Genomic DNA, 15,938 nt, shown 5'->3' with positions numbered 1-15,938 from the left:
GGTAAATGTTGAATCATCAGATCCAAGATTTTGAAACAACTTAGCAGACCGTCCAATTTGACTCAACAAAAATGTTTTTTAAATACGTTATTCATGTCTCATACATTACAAACAATTCAACCTTATCTTCTTTTTTGTTAGTCTCATTGGGAATCACCCTTCTCTTGCCAAGTTTCAATTGTACCTTTCTTTTTTCCTTTTCCGTTTGGTTGTTGAATTTTCTTTAAATGAAATATATTATTATATAAAGTATACGAATACTTTCCACTATAAAACATTATTTTGTTAATTTTTTTTACTATTAAAATTTATAAAATAATTTATCGACTATTGAATAATATGTAGTTGAGTTTTTCGACTATTAAAAGTTCTAACATGATCGTCTAACTATTTATATGTTATAAACTCATTATTTTCATTAGAAATTTGATGATTGTTTGATCTAGACGTTATCATATTGACCGAGATATAATAAAATCATATTTCAATGATGTCTATGGGCACCGTCGTTGCTTTCTAAAATTGGCTCGATGACATAATGTAAACGAATAGTCAATCCACGAGAATAACTTAAACGGTTCTAAGATCGAATTTTCTCATATCCTAGTCAACAAGTTAACGTCCAGTTCAGACATCCATTAATTTTATTATATAAAAACATGAGTTTATAACATACGAGTAGTTAGGGTAACAATTTTGTAACTTTTATTAGTCGATGGACTAAACAAAACAATACCCTATAATTGAAAAAATATTATGTGACATATTATAAATACAATCAAGGATGGACCGAGAGGACCGAGTTGGGGTAGTCGTCCTCTATGAAAATTTCAAAGTCTTATATATTGTAGATATTCTTTTTGTATTTTATATTGAAAATATTTTTTTACCCCTAAATACAACTTCTAAAATATTACATGAGCACGAATCGAGTGACCTCGTGGTAAATAAATTATTGTTATTCTTTGAAATTACAGGTTTGAGCATCAGGAATAGTAGATGCGTGAACGTTCAATGTTAAATGATTAATAGTCATCTTTAAACATATATTATCTTTATGCTTACCTTAAATTAATAATAAAAAATCACATGAAACATTATATATATATTAAACTAAAAAAGTTAATAAATTTTTTTGATTTTTTTTCTTCTTCTCTTTATTAGTCTTTTAAAGATATATTTTTTAAAAATATCATGTGCCGTGTAACATACTATTAGAATGCCACATGATTGTTTATAGTTAAAGAATGAAGTGAATAACATCACGAAAAGAAAGTTCAAGGGTCAAACTAAATGAAAAATATCTTTAAGTATCAGCGTGATGACGATTTAAAATTCCTGAGATTAAAATACCATTTAACTCGTTTTATTTATTTTTTTAAAATGAATAATGATTTCATACATTATAAATGAGAAAAAAAAGATTATCAATTAGTGGTAGGATTATGACAAATATCCTAACAAATCTAAGAACTAAAAAATTAAAAATGAAACTTATTACTGTTTTAGTTTAAGTCATGATTTTCTTATTAACTATGCCCATGATAATAATTTTTTTTTTGAATAAGTTAAGGTGATTACAAGTAGTATATGTTCTAAATACTTTCAACCATTTGATAGTGAATGCTCAATCACCCTGTTACAGTCACTGGTGACTGAATCCGAGACCTCTAGAAATAACAATTATTCCTTTAACCAATGAGATAAATTGATTCGATGCCCATAATAATAATTCTATTCAAATATAATTAAAAAACACATATAACATTATAATCTAACTATAGAACTTTTTTCTCTATCAATGCATAAAAAAATCTCTCTCTTTTATACACGCATATAAATTTATCTTTCTAACATAAAATTATATGTCGTTTGAAACCATACTTATCGAACGGGTAATCGAACAGAACAAGTTCGCGTCTCTTAGTTGAAAGTGAGCTGAAATTCATAGTAAAAGCCCAAAAGGAATGTTTTGCTTTTACAGCCCATAGGTGGTCTTTCAACAAATAGATGTGTGGGTCTTGTTGCATAAATTAGCCCAACTAAGCCATTGGTATCAATTATTAAATTTTCTCATAGTTACAATATAGATACATACAAACATTCTATATAAAAACTATATATAAGAATTAATATATATAGTACGATCATCGATATTCGATTTATAAATCAATTGGTTTAGATCAGGTACTACATAGGTCCAATATGGGGCAACCCTCCCAATATAGTTTGCTTAATTTATAAATGTTTAAATTTAAATATCTTATCTTACCTAAGAGATTTAGTATCACATCTCGCTAAAGGTAATGATTATATATTTAACATATTGATTATGTAAAATTTAATCTCCACATACATACTTATTTGAATATCATATGTTATATTTAGATGACATTATATCTTAACCTTTAAAAAGAAATAATTATAAATCTTAAATAAGAAACATTACACCCATATAACCCCTCTTGTGAATTATTTTTTTACTGTAATGTATGAAATAATAATTATAAGAAAAGTAATAAAAATAAATCTCTAAATTTGTTAATTTTGTGTTCGATTTTATATAACATATCAATTAAAACTAATTACTACATAATTTTCATGGGTTCTACTTTTTACATTTCTGTCATTGGAATTTATGAAGGCTTAGAATAGGGTAGCGGAGTAGCGTTGCCTTAGTTTAGGTTTTAACCCATTTGACTTTATTCTTTCTCGTACCTTACTATCGTTACCTTCTGTGTATCATTCTCTTCATGTTTCCCCTGTTTAATTTTAGTCAAGTCTTACATTTCTGTCCATGTGCAGAGATTTTTTTCGCATGGATTTATTTGCAGGGATTACTTTCCATTTCAGACGCATATATGAAGATTGCATAAGAAGACTGTTCAACCATGTATTTATTTATTTATTTATACATGCATTATATTTTATCTTTATTTTTAATTTTTCTTACTGCCGGAGGTCTTTCACGGAAGCTACTCTCAACCTGGCGATGGGGGCAGCTTACTACCCTACCTCCCCCTTACCCCATCACATATGGGAATATGGTTTGTTGTTGTTGTTGAATTAAAACTAATTACTACACATGTGATTGAAATTAGAATCTAATTTAGTTATTTTATACAACTAAGATGATATCTAACGGGCAGGTTCCTTTTATTCATTTTTATTAAAAGAAACAATATAGTTGTATCATGTCACACCCTTAGAACTTCAACACCTAGAGACTTTGGTTGTGGACTCATGGTCCGTGACATTTATATTTAACTGCATTCAATTGAAAAAAGATAATGAGAAAACATAAGAAAAAATATAAAGGAGTCAAACTCTCCTTCCGGGATTCCTTTTGAATTTGATATTTTAAACACATTACTCTATTTTCCTTCTTCATCATTGGACAGTAATATAAAGGTGTTTGGTTCAAGTAATATGAGATTATCGGGGGAATGAAATCTCATTCCACTGTTTGGTTTGCCAGTAATCATATTCTTCGGTAATCTTTTATTACCAACAGTGGTATTTTGGGGATATATTATCGGGAATGTGATTACCCTCCTTCCCTTAGGTATTGTTGAATTATCGACGTTTTGGATTAAAATGCCCTTAAATTTTTTTCTCTAAAAAATATCCTTATTCTGTCGTTGAATAATAAAAATTCTATGAAGGTTAAATTACAAATTTATCCTAAAACTTTTTTAGATTTACAAAAAAAGTCCATAATTAGAATTTTATATGAAGTTCATGGGTTAAAATAAAATTTTACCATTTCATTAAACCTATTTATCTTTTCAATTTTGTAAAAAAATTATATAAATTTTTAAAGAAAATATATAAATTAATTATAGTAATATTATAGTATAATTCAACTTGTTAAAAAATATATATAATAAGGACAATTTGGTAAAATATACATTCCAATAATGTTTTATTCCTTTAATCAAACAATGTTATCTTACATTCCTGTTAAACGAACCAAACACAAAATACAACATTCTCAGTAATCTTATTCCCGCCAGTAATCCTATTTCCACTAGTAATCTTACATTCTGTTAACCAAACGCACCCTAATGTGTAGAAACGTGAATATATTTCTTAATAAAGTGGATATATATATATATATAAATGGATAATGTGGTTATAATTTATATTACATTTATAAATTAATAGATTTCCACCCACAAAAAATATAAATTTTCATTTTAAAAAATAAAAATCCCAACCAACCCTTTGTTGTGAATATGAGGCTAAAGACGTGCCCTCCTCTCTTTGATTTCTCTAATAATTTGTTCATCTGGGCTGGCTTTTACAACATCTTAATTGAAAAATCCCAAATAATGAAGGGTAAACCTACAACAGAAATTTAATTAAATTTTTTTTATCTAAAATTTTAGAGATTCTCGTTTAATCATGGACCGTTTCTCCAGCTTTCATGTAATCTTCAACGTACAAGAAACAAAAAACGAAAACAATATAAAAAAAAAAGTTGAAAAATTTTGGAATTTTCATGCAAAACAACTGTGAGTCATTATTGTCTTTCCTTTCTTTTTCCTGATCTTAATCATTTTGTTTCGTACCATTTTATTAGCCCCAAAGTTAGGGAAAATCAACATGATCTCTCTGCCGTGTATTTGTTTTACATTTCATGTTGTAAAACACCCACGTTTTGGCTACATAATCGCTTGAAAATCCACTGTTTTTGTTCGTAAAGGGGGAATAAAAGCTTGACAAGCAAAAAAATGGCGGAGTATTCGCCGGTGAAGAGATCCGGTTGTGGGATATTCAGTGCGGTGTTCGGAAAGCATGGCTTGTGGCCTAGAAGATCAACTTCGACAGGTTCATTACATATTATAAAGGAAGACAACAAAAACAACGTCAACACATCGAACACATGCACAGAGCGCCGGCGAAGCGGTTCCGATGAGGCGGCGTTCTTCGGACCAGAAGGTCGGCCACAAAAACCCATTACGAAACTGACTCCGAAGGTCACGGCGGTGTACCAGCAGAACCCGGTCCGGAAGCCTGTGGAAAAACCGACGAGAACAACGACCACAGCTGCACAAGGACACGGCATCGTCAACGGCAACATTTATCTGAAGGTGCCGAAAGAATCAATTAGCTTATCCGGCGAGCTCGAGAGCATGATCGCCGATCATCAAAAAACAAGGGGAATGATTTATGGGAATCAAGGCAACTTGAGGCAACCGGGGAACACGACGAACACCATCAATGCAAAAGACGATGTTTCGAAACCTAATGGGAAATTATACCCCAACACCGTGATGGGAAACGTGGTGAAGAAGCCGGTCGAAGAAAAGAAATCGGCTTCACTTTGTCGAGCTCTCTCGACGAGAATGGATCCCGAGACGTTGAAGTTCATGGGCAATGAAGATTACAAGAATGGGAATTTTGAAGAGGCTTTAGCTTTGTACGATGCAGCCATTGCCATTGATCCCAACAAATCTGCATATCGAAGCAACAAAAGTGCAGCTTTAGCAGCTTTAGGAAGGCTCTTCGAGGCAGTTTTCGAGTGCAGGGAAGCCATTACTATCGAGCCTCATTATCACAGAGCTCACCATCGTTTAGCTAACTTGTATCTCAGGTAAACAAAAACCAGTTTTCATCAATATTCAGCTAAGTTTTATATATATATATATATGATTATATGTAATTGTATAGGTTAGGGGATGTGGAGAAGGCTATATATCACTATCAGCATGCAGGCCTTGAAGCTGATAAAGACGACATTGCTAAAGCGAGAAATATTCAGACACATTTGAACAAATGTACTGAAGCTAAAAGGCGACGGGATTGGAACAGTCTGGTAAAAGAAACAGATTCCGCCATTAATGGTGGTGCAGATTCAGCTCCACAGGTACGTAAATCACATCAAAATTTAGCAATATTATGATCGGTTGTTAAAAGCTTTGGGTTTTCTTTCTTTTGTTAAGATATTTGCATTGAAAGCTGAGGCCCTGTTGAAGCTCCATAGACACCAAGATGCCGATGAAACCTTATTGGGAGGTCCGAATTTTGACGTCGATGACTTGAATAAATACTATGGCCCTATTGGTAACGCTAATTTGCTGGTTGTTCGAGCTCAGGTGGATATGGCCGCCGGCAGGTTGGTGTTTTTCTTGAATTTAGCCTTTTATTTTTATAAGAGAGATTTTTTGAATAGTCACAATTATAAGGTAATATCTTGTTCATAATTTTTTAACCAATTGATAATAATGTTATTTGATGACATAGATAAGATAATAAGGAAATGTGGGAACGTTGTGATCCTAAATTTAATTAATGTTGAAATACAACTCAAAGTAGAACTTTTGTTTGAAAGAGAGGAAACAAAAAGGTGTAAAGGACATTAGAGGTGGAAAAATGTAATCTATACCTACTTAATGGGGGCTAAAATTGCACGAAAATGATTGGGTTTTGGGTTAATTGTTCTGCATGCTCTGACAAGGCACCGGCTTCCCCACTTCTTTTTTATTTTTTTTAAAAAAATAATAATTCTTTGTTTTCTTTCATTGAGTTGAACTTTGACCTTGTATATTAAGCAAATAATAATGTTTTTGTTGTTTATGATGGGTTTGAAGATTTGATGAAGCGTTGGAGGCGATTCAACGAGCCGTTAAGCTTGACCCGAGCAACAAGGAAGCGAGTTCCGTAATGAGAAAGGCGAGGGCGGTGGCGGTTGCTCGATCCAACGGCAACGAGCATTTCAAGGCATCGAAATTCTCGGAAGCATGCGCCGCATACGTGGAAGGGCTGGAGCATGACCCCCACAACTCCATCTTGTTGTGCAACCGAGCCGCTTGTTGGTCCAAGCTCGGCCATTTCGAAAAGGCAGTAGACGACTGCACCCATGCCCTCCACCTGCGCCCTGCCTACACCAAGGCTAGACTGCGACGAGCCGATTGTAATTCCAAGGTCACACTCTTTACATCTTGCAACACATTTTTTATTATACCTTATCTAATAATGATATTTGTAACAGTTTAAGAAATGGGAAGCTTCAATACAAGACTACACGATCTTGCTGAGAGAAACACCTGACAACGAGGAGGTGAAAAGGGGATTTTCGGAAGCTCAAATGCAGCTCAAGAAACATGAAGTTGTATGAAGACAAGAATGTCGAGTACGAGGAGAGAGGAACATCAAAGACAAGGAGAAAAAAAAAGCTTAAAGGAATATACACAAAGGGACAAAGCGGGCTAATGATAAGGTTAAAAAATAAGGATGGTTTTCCTAAGATGGAACGAAAAGTTGCTTTTGTTATTCATGAGGAATTTCAGTGGGAAATTTTGTTACTTAGAATGAAACAGTTTGATTATATGTGTGCAGATGTGCTTTCTTAAATCATCCACTTAACGTTCCATTAGCTTTCTATGTGCATAGATACGTTGACAGACAGACACGTCCTATGAGATTGATTCATGTTAATATTTTAGATTATTATTTTTTTTTAATTCAAATCCTTTTGTATTAAATGATCAATTTGAGTCTAATTATTTGAGGTATTGCATTTATATATAAATATTTTTTTTGTTCGGCAAGAGAATTTCATTAAAATAAATTAACCTAAATTATGTCTCATTAAAAACTTCCTTATTCCTTCGTATAATTTGACTTAAGAGCAAACCTCGAAAAGAAAATTCTAATCGTATCAAAATTTGTACAAATAATCCCACCACAACTTGCATTTCCATCCTTAGCAACTCATCCATACTACAAGACAACTCCATCCACATTGATTTTAGACTATAAAACAACTCCATCCACATTGAATTTTAAAAAATTAGCGGCCTGGAAATTCCACTCCGAAGCACATTGGGGCCTTACAGGATTATCCCATATTAGAGTATTATAGAGTGAGTAAAGAATAGGTTGCTTGTGCTATATCACAGAGGATATATGTTGCTATTAGTCTTGGACTGTTAGGTTGTTAGGCCGTTTGCATAACTAATTACAGCCATCACTTTGTATAAATGGATTGGTCTCCTCTTGGAGATATTGGAGATATTAGTCTTATGAATGAAAATATGAAGAGAGAACTATCCCTCGTTCCCCTATCTTCCATTCTTCACAGTACATTTCCTAAATCTTGACATGGTATCTTTCGCTGAAGATCTGGCTGTTCTTTCTGCTGTGTGTGCTCGCGCGCGATGGTTCTGTGTATGTGATGGATCTCTGGTTCGTTTGCTCGTCTGCTATTGGTAATATCCTTCCAGTTGATTTGTGCATTATTTGTTAACTCGAAACAACCTTGAATTTCATGCTAATGGTTGTTGTGTGAAGGATTATCGGAATCGGAATGAGCTACTCAAACGGAAGCTCACTTCTGAAGGACTGTATCAATTGTTAGCTCCAGCTTCTGAAGAACATTCAGCTACTCCTGAGGTGTTTGCTGCGGCGTTCAAGAATTCTCAGTCTTCGAGTGTTTTTGAGTTATGGCATAACCGTCTTGGACATCCGTCTAGTGATGTTGTCAAAAATGTGCTTACTACTTGCAATATAGTTGGTAGTGTGAATGAATTGGACAATGTATGTTCAACTTTTTTGCAAGGGAAAGCTCATAAGCTCCCTTTTCCAAAGATTGTTAATGAATATGAGAAACCTTTTGATCTTGTTGTTTCGGATCTTTGGGGACCTGCACCGGTGAATTATGATGGTTACTTGTATTATGTCTCGTTTGTTGACGTTTATAGTTGACATACGTGGTTATATCTTATAAAGCGAAAATCTGAAGTTGCGCAGTGTTTTTTTCAATTTCTACAATCACGTTGAAGTTCAGTTTGGTTGCAAGGTCAAGGCATTGCAAACTGATGGCGGTTCTGAATATAGGCCGTTACTTAATTGGTTAATAACTCATGGTGTACAACATCGGATTACGTGTCCGCATACCTCGAAAACAGAATGGAAAAGCAGAACGGAAGCATCGTGATATCGTTGAAATGGGTTTGACTCTTCTTGCTCAAACAGGTTTACCTCTAAAATTTTGGAGTTACGCCTTTACGACGGCAGTTTTTCTTATCAATAGGCTGCCTACAGTTGTTCTGAAAGGCAAGTCTCCCTACGAACAGCTTTTTAAACAAGTTCCAGTATATTCCTTTATGCACGTTTTTGGGTATGCTTGTTTTTCACTTTTGCGGCCATTTAACAAGCATAAACTGGATTTTAGGTCAGCAAAGTGCACTTTCTTAGGGTATAGTCCTTCTCATAGGGGCTATAAATGTATGGATGAGACTGGAAAAATATTTGTTTCGAGACATGTCGTTTTTGACGAATTTTCATTTCCGTTTGCTACAAAGAGTGCTGGTTCTGATTTACTAGAGGTGTCTTCATCGGGTCAAGGTTTGTCGTTGCCTGTAGATCCCGTGTCCCAAATGCGTTTAGGATAGCAACATTGTGTGCCTATTTTCCGTGTGTTCCGGCTGAGTTTCTAGCTTGCCCAGCTTCTGTAAGTGCTCCATCTTCGCCTGATATTTTGCCTCCGCCTGGTTCTGATTTACCATGTGAGGGTGCTCCTTCGTGTGTTCCACCGGTGTGTCTCGAACCTGTGAGTGTCGCGTCGCAGGGTACTTCAGTTGCCGTTGAGTCTCCAATGTTGAGTCCCATGCGATTGGCGTCTGAACATCAGGGTCTGTGTTCTGATTTGCTTGGGATTACTCGTCATGAGGGGAATGTTTCTGCCCTGCTGGAGCACAAACACAAGTGATACTCGTGTAGTTAACTCTTTTATATTTTAAAAAAGTAAAATATATAAATGCTGCTTGACGTAAAATTTTAATTACAATTAAATTAATATAAACAATTATCCACACTAGCCAGTCACAAAACCTTCCACGTCATTACTTTATCTATTCCCCCAAATACCTACGACAACTAACGATTTTTCTCTCTACCAATTAAAATACGACACGTCATCATAAATTTTATGATTAAAATTACTCACTGGTCACTCCCCTCCCTTTCTTCACGTTCATATTCGTACGAAGACAAACCACCGTTCAAAATCCCCATCATCAACTTTTTTTTCCCCAATAGAAAATGAACCCAAATCAGACAGCGGAGGATGAACAACACCCATCCATCGCCGCCGTTAACCGCCGTATCCAGTGGTTGTCCCTTCACCTGACCCCACTTCCACCGCTCCAACCTTCACCCCAACTCAACATGCTAACGTGCGCCAAGTCGGCCAATAAACTCGAGGTCAACAAAGCCTCTTTGAAGAGCTACACGAGAGGGAAAAACAGGGAAATACAAGAGAAAATCATCGAGTTCTTCGAGTCAAGGCCCGATTTGCAAACCCGGTGGGGATTCCGATGAAGGAACACAGGGAGCTTTGTATGAGACAGCTTGTTGCTTTGGTCAGAGAAGCAAAGATCAAACCTTTTAGATACGTTGTTGACGATCCCGCTAAGTATTTCGCCATTACCGAAGCTGTTGGGAGTATCGATGTATCTCTTGGGATCAAACTCGGCGTCCAGTTTAGGTAAATTATTATACTTGCTTTTCAACCTCTTTTGGTACTAAAGATTGAATCTTGGTTGAATTTTTTAAGTTTTGGAAACTGGGTTTATGGATGAACAAGAAGATGGTGTTAGTAAGTTGACTTTGAATGGTTAAAATTATGCAGTCTTTGGGGAGGTTCAGTGCTGAACTTGGGAACCAAAAAGCATAGGGATAAGTATTTTGATGGGATCGACAATGTGGATTATCCTGGGTGTTTCGCCATGACAGAACTGCATCATGGTAAGTTCTCTGTTTTCCCAGGACTTGAACCAGCAAAGACGTGTCTGCTTTCAAACCGCGTGTTTGTTTTGATTGTTGGTTGGGGATAAGATATTAATGAATACAAATAAAGTCAAATTGCGATTCCTATTGACAAAATCAAAAACAAAAAAATCGTCTGCGCTGTTCATTGTCAATGGTGCTGCCATATTATATTTGTTCTTCTTTGAAGGAATACTTTTGCTTACGTAAGAACACTATTATATATATATATATATATTATGTTGGTACCATATGAACACTAAACGTTCAATTTTTGTGGGTTTTAAAAGGATCAAATGTTCAAGGTCTTCAGACAACGGCAACGTTCGATCCAGTTACAGATGAATTCATCATCGACACGCCAAATGATGGTGCCATCAAATGGTGGATCGGCAATGCTGCGGTTCACGGCAAGTTCGCGTCGGTTTTCGCTAAGCTCATATTACCGACTCATGACTCTAAAAAGATTTCCGACATGGGTGTCCATGCCTTCATTGTTCCGATACGGGATTTAGAAACTCACCAGACACTTCCTGGAATCGAAATCCAAGATTGCGGCCACAAAATCGGCTTGAATGGGGTCGATAATGGAGCGTTGCGGTTCCGTTCGGTTCGTATCCCCCGAGATAATCTTCTTAACCGATTCGGTGATGTTTGTCGAGATGGAAAATACACAAGTAGTCTCCCTACGATAAACAAACGTTTCGCTGCTATGCTAGGTGAGCTTGTAGGTGGGAGGGTTGGTCTTGCATATTCTTCAGTTGGTTTCCTCAAGGTTTCAGTCACTATCGCCGTCCGGTACTCGTTACTACGCCAGCAATTCGGTCCTGCGGAACAGCCTGAAGTCAGCATTCTCGATTATCAATCGCAGCAGCACAAGCTTATGCCAATGCTGGCTTCGACGTATGCATTTCATTTCGCTACAGAGTATTTGGTGGAGAAGTATTCAGAGATGAAGAAGATGCATGATGAACAACTTGTTGCCGATGTCCATGCGCTTTCTGCAGGACTGAAGGCTTATGTAACATCATATACTGCAAAGTCACTATGTACCTGCAGGGAAGCCTGCGGAGGCCACGGATACGCCGCTGTCAACCGGATCGGCAGCTTGAGGAACGATCACGACATTTTCCAGACATTCGAAGGAGACAACACAGTACTTCTGCAACAGGTTTCGGACAAATCCCCTAATAAATTCAACATTGAATTTGCTTTTAGATTCAAGTTTCATGAGACTTCTCACTGTGATCTGTAGGTAGCAGCGGATCTATTGAAGCAATACAAAGACAAGTTCCAAGGTGGTACGCTCTCTGTTACATGGAACTACTTGAGGGAATCTATGAACCTGTACTTGTCGCAGCCGAACCCAATAATCGCTCGATGGGAAAGCACGGATCACTTGCGAGACCCTAAATTCCAGTTGGATGCCTTCAGGGTAAGTGTTATATTGGTTAATATACGTCAGAGTAAAGCATAACACTAAGATTTATACGGTCTGATTTTTAGTACCGAACCTCGAAACTCCTTCAAAGTGCGGCAGCACGGCTCCGGAAGCACTCGAAAACTCTTGGCAGCTTTGGTGCTTGGAATCGATGCCAGAATCACCTTCTAACACTTGCAGAGTCTCACATCGAGTCTGTCATCCTCGCGAGGTTTATCGAAGCTGTGAAGAAGTACTTCCTAAACTCCGAACCGAATTCATTCCTTTTCTTTTCTACTTGCCATATGCATACTTCCTAACTGAGCTCGAATTTAAACTTGCAGTTGTCCTGATTCGAGTAGTCGAGCTGCTCTAAAACTTGTATGCGATCTTTATGCCCTGGATCGGATCTGGAACGACATAGGAACTTACCGTAACGTCGATTACATTGCGCCTAACAAAGCGAAGGTACATAGTTTCAATCAGAACCATAGAACATATGTCCTATGTGTTTCATTAATATCACACTTTTGTTTCTCCTTTTTGCAGGCAATCCACAAGCTCACAGATTACCTATGTTACCAAGTGAGAAACATCGCAGGGGAGCTTGTCGATGGATTTGATATACCCGCATCTGTTACACGAGCCCCGATCGCAATGCAGTCGGAAGCATACTCTCAGTACACGCATCACGTTGGGTTCCAGTAACTAGAAAATGCCAAAAAAGAAAAGAAAACGCTGTGTCAATCTAAATTGTTAGTGCCATAAGTAAATAAACTGAAAGGAAATCAAGATGTCTCCGTTATAGTAATATGAATACCTATTTACTCTATATACAAGATGTTATTTTCTCCCATCGTCTCACAGAGAGCGTTGAGGGTCTTTCACTATGAATATACACATGCATCAAGATAACTTCGTCAAATTTTAAAATAAATTATCTGCCGGTGTTTCCGAAATAGAAAACCAGATCATTCGTTGTTCATTATAGATTCAAAGCCATGACTGCTCTACGGAGAAGTCTTCGTGTCAGAGCTCGATAAGAAGTACATTCTACGATAAATCTTGGGTCATGTCATTTTATGACATTTTCTCAATCAAAGGTGAGCCAGTGTTGTACTTCCCTCGCATATCACGCTAAGTTACACCTCCGACCCGCTGTGATCTTATGAAGTAATCATCGACAAACTCAGGTGATCTATTACTAGGAGTTCATATATAAGTCATTACTACGTATAATTCACGTAGTTAAAAAGATAAAAACTCTCTCTATTTCTCATATTCATGAGACCTCCAAAACCAAATAACATTCCTCGTTTATAATTTTAGGGTAAAGCATATAAATAGTCCCTGAATTTTTAAGGCACTTGCATTTTGGTCACTCAACTTTTAAAACTTGCAATATAATAATAATCTAACTTTTAGTTCATTTTCAATAAAGATATGAAAGGAATTTTCATAAAGGGTTCAGCTCCAACAGCAGCAACAGGCAGGAAATCCTACGAACTAGACTGCCATGTCGGGTTTTCTACGAACTAGACGAATCCTTGTTCAGTCGAGCTTGAATTATTTAATGTTTGATTTGAATAGCTTTTTAACTTTATAGTGTGTTTTTGTGTAGGAGGAGTTTTTATTAATAAAACAAGTTTGTATTGGCAAGATAAGAAAAAGAAGTGTCAGATTTAAAATCTAACATTTACATTATTTTACATGTTAAAAAGGAGACACCTTATTATCTTGAACTGCAAATTGGCAAAAGCTTCTGATGATCCCCATGCTCAGTGATGGACCGAGGGGATGGGGGAGTCGCATCTAAAATTTTAAAATTACCTAATATTTTAGTTTTTTTTTCTATGTTTTTTTGTAACCCCTAGACCCAACTTAAGAGCTACAACTGAATCAGGGTGACCACGTTGAAAGCATAAACGATCCACGAACGAAAATTATTAATAAGTCGTTTTGGAAACATTTACCGAATACAAAATCAGAAATAAGCTCATGCCACATCTTAAGAAGGTTGAGAAATATATATTAAACCCCATACAATATATAATTGAGACCACGCATCTGATAGCCAAACTGGTCCTATATCAGGTGAATCTGAAAAAGAAGGACATAAACGAAATGAGCTAAAAAGCTTAGTGTGTCCTTTAGATTACATCAGGTAATATCAAAATGCAGAAAATTCAAACATAAAATAATAAACAAAATAATAATCGAACAATATTAAAATTCATATATTTTACCAGTAGAATGTCCCAACATAAATTCATAATCTTACCTTTCATTCCGAATCAACATAATATGTACATTACCTTACAAGGAGACATCCAAAACTGAATACCAAAATCAGAATGAGAATTTAGCCATCCATAGAGGATCCCAACAAAAACAAAATGGAGATATAATCTCATGCAGATGTCAGAATTGGGAATTAATCCCATGCAGATGTCAGAATTGGGAATTAATCCCATGCAGATGTCAGAACAGGGAATTAATCCCATGCCTAATTAGAAATGCATCAACATGCAAATTAATGGTGATGTCACAACATTCATAAGTCAGATATGTCACGTATATATATAATCAGATTACAAACATGTTTACAGATAGCAAAATATCACATAACACGTTAAATATATCAAACACGTCAAAGGGACACATCTATAAGAGATAATCTATATCGTCTAGGCCTTACGTTTCCCACGATCAGTAGTACTAGATCCTGCGGATTGAGAACCTAAAACAATACTCTTCCATAAATGTAGATGCCAATAATCTAAACAGAAATATACTATAAAATCATTAATTTAATACTTACGCATATCTCGGGACGAGTGAGCAGACTCGACTGAGCAGAACGGAAGTGGTCAAGGTCTACTGGTGAGCGATCCGGAGACATGAGGACACCTTCAAAAAGTCAAAACCTAAAATTGAGTTCAAAACACAATTTACTTAACATAATTAGGACTTAAAATGAAAAACGATGCAAAACAAGGCTTTCAGGTCAGAATTTGGTAAAATATACTCATGACATCGAAAAATGTCAATATAGAGGTCTTAAAAAATCAACAATCATCGGAAAAGTTAATGGTCAAGGTCAACAGTCAACAGTCAAAGTCAACGGGTCGATTCAGTCAAAGTCTACGGGTCGAGTCGATCATAGTTAACGGGTAAAAATTGGTTCAGGGTCAAACTGATTCAATCAAACCGAAATAACAAAGCCCACTCTCGTCCGGGGGTGCATGAGGCTCGTGGGGCCTCATCCGATAGCTGAAAAAATACAGAAATATTCCAATAATTATTTAAAGCACGAGAAGTCACTTACAATAATCGATTTCCCAAAAAGATTGACGAAAAAGGGGTTTTTACAAAACTTGACTATTTGAACCTTCACTGGTTACAATTGACAATGATAAACAGAAATCCAAGAACACCTGACGAACAGGGTCGACGAGACGAACACAATGGTACCAGAGGTGTCGCACACTACCACACGGTTAGCGGTGAATCGAAGTAAAACTAAAATGGGTAGATGGAGAGAAAAATGTTTCTAGTTTTCACGAACAAGGGGAAAAAGAGTGGAGAAGAAATGTGTTGGATTTTAAACCAACTTAAACTTTTGGGTAAATTGTTCCTTAAGTCCCTAAACTTTCAGAATCTCACAAATCGACATTGACTTTTACAATACTTTCAATTTATTCCCAATTCGGGATGTGACAACTCTCTCCCTCTTAAGAAA

General features: G+C 36.1%; 1 protein-coding gene and 1 pseudogene across 1 annotated transcript; both read left to right on the top strand.

Annotated features, from left to right (window-relative positions):
• The first annotated feature begins 4,736 nt into the window (after positions 1-4,736).
• Positions 4,737-7,207, top strand: LOC120137803 (inactive TPR repeat-containing thioredoxin TTL3-like). Its single transcript, XM_039153463.1, has 5 exons — positions 4,737-5,599; positions 5,677-5,872; positions 5,949-6,121; positions 6,597-6,930; positions 6,998-7,207. The coding sequence occupies exons 1-5, from the start codon at positions 4,737-4,739 to the stop codon at positions 7,121-7,123; spliced, it is 1,692 nt and encodes a 563-aa protein (XP_039009394.1). The 3' UTR covers positions 7,124-7,207.
• A 2,785-nt stretch (positions 7,208-9,992) lies between these two features.
• Positions 9,993-12,990, top strand: LOC120137843 (annotated as a pseudogene).
• The last annotated feature ends 2,948 nt before the right edge of the window (positions 12,991-15,938 follow it).

Source organism: Hibiscus syriacus, unplaced genomic scaffold (genome assembly GCF_006381635.1).
Source record: "Hibiscus syriacus cultivar Baekdansim isolate YM2019G1 unplaced genomic scaffold, ASM638163v2 tig00110676_pilon, whole genome shotgun sequence".
NCBI classification, from domain to species: domain Eukaryota; kingdom Viridiplantae; phylum Streptophyta; class Magnoliopsida; order Malvales; family Malvaceae; genus Hibiscus; species Hibiscus syriacus.
Note: the sequence above shows the minus strand (reverse complement) of the source record. Positions and strands in the feature narration are given on the sequence as shown.